This window comes from Lethenteron reissneri, chromosome 70, assembly GCF_015708825.2.
Source record: "Lethenteron reissneri isolate LAM-NWPU_2019-01 chromosome 70, ASM1570882v1, whole genome shotgun sequence".
NCBI lineage: Eukaryota > Metazoa > Chordata > Hyperoartia > Petromyzontiformes > Petromyzontidae > Lethenteron > Lethenteron reissneri.
In genome coordinates, this window is record NC_083848.1 from 1,914,242 (window position 1) to 1,918,821 (window position 4,580).

The 4,580-nt window shown below is 47.4% G+C and overlaps 1 protein-coding gene across 1 annotated transcript; it reads right to left on the reverse strand.

Moving 5' to 3' along the window:
- Positions 1–3,045: 3,045 nt before the first annotated feature.
- On the reverse strand, positions 3,046–4,002 carry LOC133360994 (olfactory receptor 52K1-like). The gene has a single exon (XM_061579877.1). It carries the CDS (start codon positions 4,000–4,002, stop codon positions 3,046–3,048), a length of 957 nt encoding a protein of 318 aa, XP_061435861.1.
- Positions 4,003–4,580: the final 578 nt, after the last annotated feature.

The window sequence follows — 4,580 nt, forward strand, 5'->3', positions numbered from 1 at the left end:
TTCACCATGGAAGTCCACTTCACCATGGAAGTCCAGTTCACCATGGGAGTCCAGTTCACCATGGGAGTCCAGTTCACCATGGGAGTCCACTTCACCATGGAAGTCCAGTTCACCATGGGAGTCCAGTTCACCATGGAAGTCCACTTCACCATGGAAGTCCAGTTCACCATGGGAGTCCAGTTCACCATGGGAGTCCAATTCACCATAGAAGTCCACTTCACCATGGAAGTCCAGTTCACCATGGGAGTCCAGTTCACCATGGGAGTCCAGTTCACCATAGAAGTCCAGTTCACCATGGGAGTCCAGTTCACCATGGAAGTCCAGTTCACCATGGAAGTCCAGTTCACCATGGGAGTCCAGTTCACCATGGGAGTCCAGTTCACCATAGAAGTCTACTTCACCATGGGAGTCCAGTTCACCATGGGAGTCCAGTTCACCATGGGAGTCCAGTTCACCATAGAAGTCTACTTCACCATGGGAGTCCAGTTCACCATGGGAGTCCAGTTCACCATGGGAGTCCAGTTCACCATAGGAAGTCCACTTCACCATGGAAGTCCACTTCACCATGGAAGTCCACTTCACCATGGGAGTCCAGTTCACCATGGAAGTCCACTTCACCATAGAAGTCTACTTCACCATGGGAGTCCACTGCACCACAGAAGCCCAGTTTACCACAGGATTCCAGTTCACGATGGAAGTCCAGTTCACCACAGGGATCAGTAACCCCTCCAACTCAGTATAAACCCATCATCTCAGTATAAACCATCAAACTCAGAAAAACCCTGAAACAGTGCATATACCCACCAACGCAGCGTCTTAATGTCTTATCTTCATGTGATTCATTTCGTGCCTTACATCAATTATAGAATTGTACCTAGCATAACAATAACTTGAAATAAAGAATTGGGTTATTGAACTTTATTTGAAGCTTTCGTGACTGCAGGAATTACTCGGTGGTTCTTTCGGTAAAGTCACGTAGAAAGTAAATAAATTGAATACTAGAATACGACGTTTCGATTGCAACACAAGCAGTCATCAGGTAGAACTGCATTTGAGAGAGAGTGTGTCTGTCTGTGTGTCTCCATGTTGTCTCTCTCTGCTTGTGTATCTGTCTGTGTGTCTGTGTTTTGTCTCTCTCTCAAATTTAGTTCTACCTGATGATGACTGCTTGTGTTGCAATCGAAACGTCGTATTCTATTATTTAACTTATTTTCTATCTACCTGACTTTACCGAAAGAGAAGATGGATTCTGGCTCAGCAATCATTGGAAGGACGTAATAAACCATTTCGGATCTTAACTGATTGTGTTCACGTTTACGGTGACTTTCAGACCGCAGTCCACTCACTGGCATTGACTATATATCTTGTATTCTCCGCAGGGAATGGATTCTTTGCTCCGCTGCAAGTCTCCTACCACCACTCTTCCATTGACATATTTCGTTGCTTCCTCTTAGTACCTTTCACGCGACAGGTCAATGGTATAGTGTATAGCAGATTGTATAATAATAAATAGTATTAAAGTGTAATGTTTAATACAATGTATAAGGTAATATATAGTATCGTAATTGTATAGTGAACTAGCTGTACTACCCGGCTTCGCCCGGGACTTGTATACAGCAGTGTGGTATACAGTAGGGTGGGTAGAATAATACATAGTGTAATATTACAATGTATAGTCTAAGGTATAGGGTGGTGTATAGTAATGCAGTATATAATTTAATGTTGGGTTTGTCTATGGCAGTATATAGTACGGGGTAGACCCGTGTGATGTAAGAGAACAAAGTTTAGCTGGAGGCATATTATAGTTTTTGCGACATAGAATTGTAATGTATGACTTACTGTTAGTAGCTCAGCTTATTTGAGAGTATATTTAGTATATTGATGATACTGATACTATTAAAATTCCTTGGTTCTTTCAGTAAAGTCACGTAGAAGGGAAATAATAAAATAATAAAAATAAAACATAATGAAATAATTCTCACGACGTTTTGGCCACAACGCAAGCAGCCGTCCTCAGGTGAAGAACAGGGCTGTCGGAAAGACCGTCTGAATGAACACCACCATGCTTGGCAGCGTATATTTAAGCTGGGTTGGAGGGGGAAGAGCGCCTTGACAAAATAATGTGCATATCAACAGATGAATTTAGCATATTTATGGGAAATGCAGATATGGGATTAGTCACTACTTGTGGAATGCGTAGGAGGTGGGCGGGGGGTTTCAAAGTCATATTATGCCCGTGCATTATGCAGGATTAGCAGCATCAAAGGGAGGGAGTAGGGTTAGCATTAATAAAGGGAAAGAATGTTAATAGTATGGAGCTGCAGCAACTCAGTACAAAGTCCTCCCATCTTCTTGGTTCTTTCGGTAAAATCACGTAGAAGAGAAATAATAAAATAATAAAAATCAAACATGATAAAATCATTCTCACAACATTTCGGCCACAACGCAAGCAGCTGTCCTCAGGTGAAGAACAGGTCTGTTGGAAAGACAGCATCTGAATGAACACCACCATGCTTGGCAGCGTATATTTAAGCAGGGGTTAGAGGGGGAAGAGCGCCTTGACAAAATAATTTGCATATCAACAGATGAATTTAGCATATTTATGGGAAATGCAGATATGTGACTAGTCACTACTTGTGAAATGCGTAGGAGGTGGGCGGGGGGTTTCAGAGTCATATTATGCCCGTGCATTATGCAGAATTAGCAGCATCAAAGGGAGGGGATAGGGGTAGCATTAATAAAGGGAAGGAATGTTAATAGTAAGGAGCTGCAGCAACTCAGTACAAAGTCCTCCCATATTCTTGGTTCTTTCGGTAAAGTCACGTAGAAGGGAAATAATAAAATAATACAAATAAAACATAATAAAATAATATTATAACATAACATTAAATAATATAATAATCTTTTTATTTCCCTTATTTTATTATTTCCCTTCTACGTGACTTCACCAAAAGAACCAAGAAGATGAATCCCTGCAGTCGCGAAAGCCTTAAATCGAAATTTAAAGTCCTCCCAGTTCAGCAGAAGAGATGTTCTTCGCCTCAATCATTCAGAAGGCCCCACTTTGCGCCTTGCCAGCTTGGCGAGGGCCCTCCGGATCTCGGCCGAGCACAGCCCGTATATGATGGGGTTCATCAGTGCGGGCAACGTGTGAAAGTTCACCACCAGGTAGACGTTTACGCTCGCCGGCATGTTGAACACCTTCTGCAGGCGGTGCACCACCACGATGAGAATGCCCGACATGAAGAACGTGACCACCACCAGCAGGTGAGTGACCACCGTCCTCACGGCCTTCGCCTGGCCCTCGCGCGTGGCCCGCTGACGGCACTCGAACGCGATGCGCAGGTAGGCGATGGTCACGGTGACCAGGCAGCCGACAAGCCCCACCATCTTGGTGATGAGATCGTAGAGACCGTTGACGGTGACGTCACCGCAGGCCAGGGCCGCCATGGTCATGTGGTCGCAGTGGGGCATGTGGATCACCATCTCCTTGCAGAAGTCGTGGCGCACGATCAGCCCCATCATTGCGAGGATGAGCACCAAGGTCGTTGCGGCCAATGCCGCGTTCACATTCAGCGCACGCGCGTTCGACATGAGCGCGTGGTAGCGCAGCGGCCGGCACACGGCCAGGTAGCGGTCGACTGTCATCGCGGAGAGGGAGAAACTTGAGAGGACGCCGTAGATGTGCGCGAAGAACATCTGCGTGAAGCACTCGGGCAGGCTGATGGCGTTGGAGCCGACGATGTTGTACATGATGCGCGGCAGCGTTGCGGTGCTGCCAATGAGGTCGCTGGCGACGAGGTTGGTTAGCATCACGTACATGGGCTTGTGCAACGAGCGATCCGTGAGGATCACGGTAAGGAGGAGGGAGTTGCCCGTGAGCGTGATGGCGTAGGCGAGAAGGAAGAAGGCGAAGAAAGCGTGCCCGCCGTTCTCCAAGCCGCGGAAGGGGCTCTCCATGTAGACGTAGTCGAACGAAGATGACGACGCGTTCACGGACATCGCGAAGGCCTGCCGATGAATGAAAGAAGCGAACGGGGAAGATGTTGGCGCGCCGATTTTTGTATTCGTTGACATTTAAGAGAGTGGATTTTTTTTGTTTCTAACGGGATCTTTCTTTTTTTGCCAGTGTAATGAGAGCCTATGTCCGGCTCACGTGGTGATCGGCTCTGCCGGTCCTGCTCTACAGCCAATGGGGGAAGAGCCTTGGAGCATGGCCCTGGCGTGATCGAGGGGTGCCAGCTAGGGTGATTGGTTCTGCTGGTCTTGGCCTCAGCCAATGGGAAGACAAGTCAGGGGCGTGGTCCCGGGAGTTAATGGGGAATCTGGAACATTCGGCGCAGGCTATTAAGGATTGGCTGAAGCGTACCACGTGACCCAGACATTAAATAAGAGAAGAGCCGAGGGACACGTAGTCAGACGAGGAATGAAGAGAGAGAGGGGCCACGCGCGAGCGGGGCTCCGAGTGCCACGTGGCGCTGCATCTCTTGCGATCTGTCTGCCCACTCCCCGTTGCCTGCCAGCAACGGGGAGTGCTTGTGAACTGAGATAAGTAAATAAAAGGACCGATTCCACAAGCC

Bases quoted from the DNA above. Each gene is read 5' to 3' on its own strand.
- LOC133360994 (XM_061579877.1), bottom strand. From the start codon at position 4,002: ATGTCCGTGAACGCGTCGTCATCTTCGTTCGACTACGTCTACATGGAG.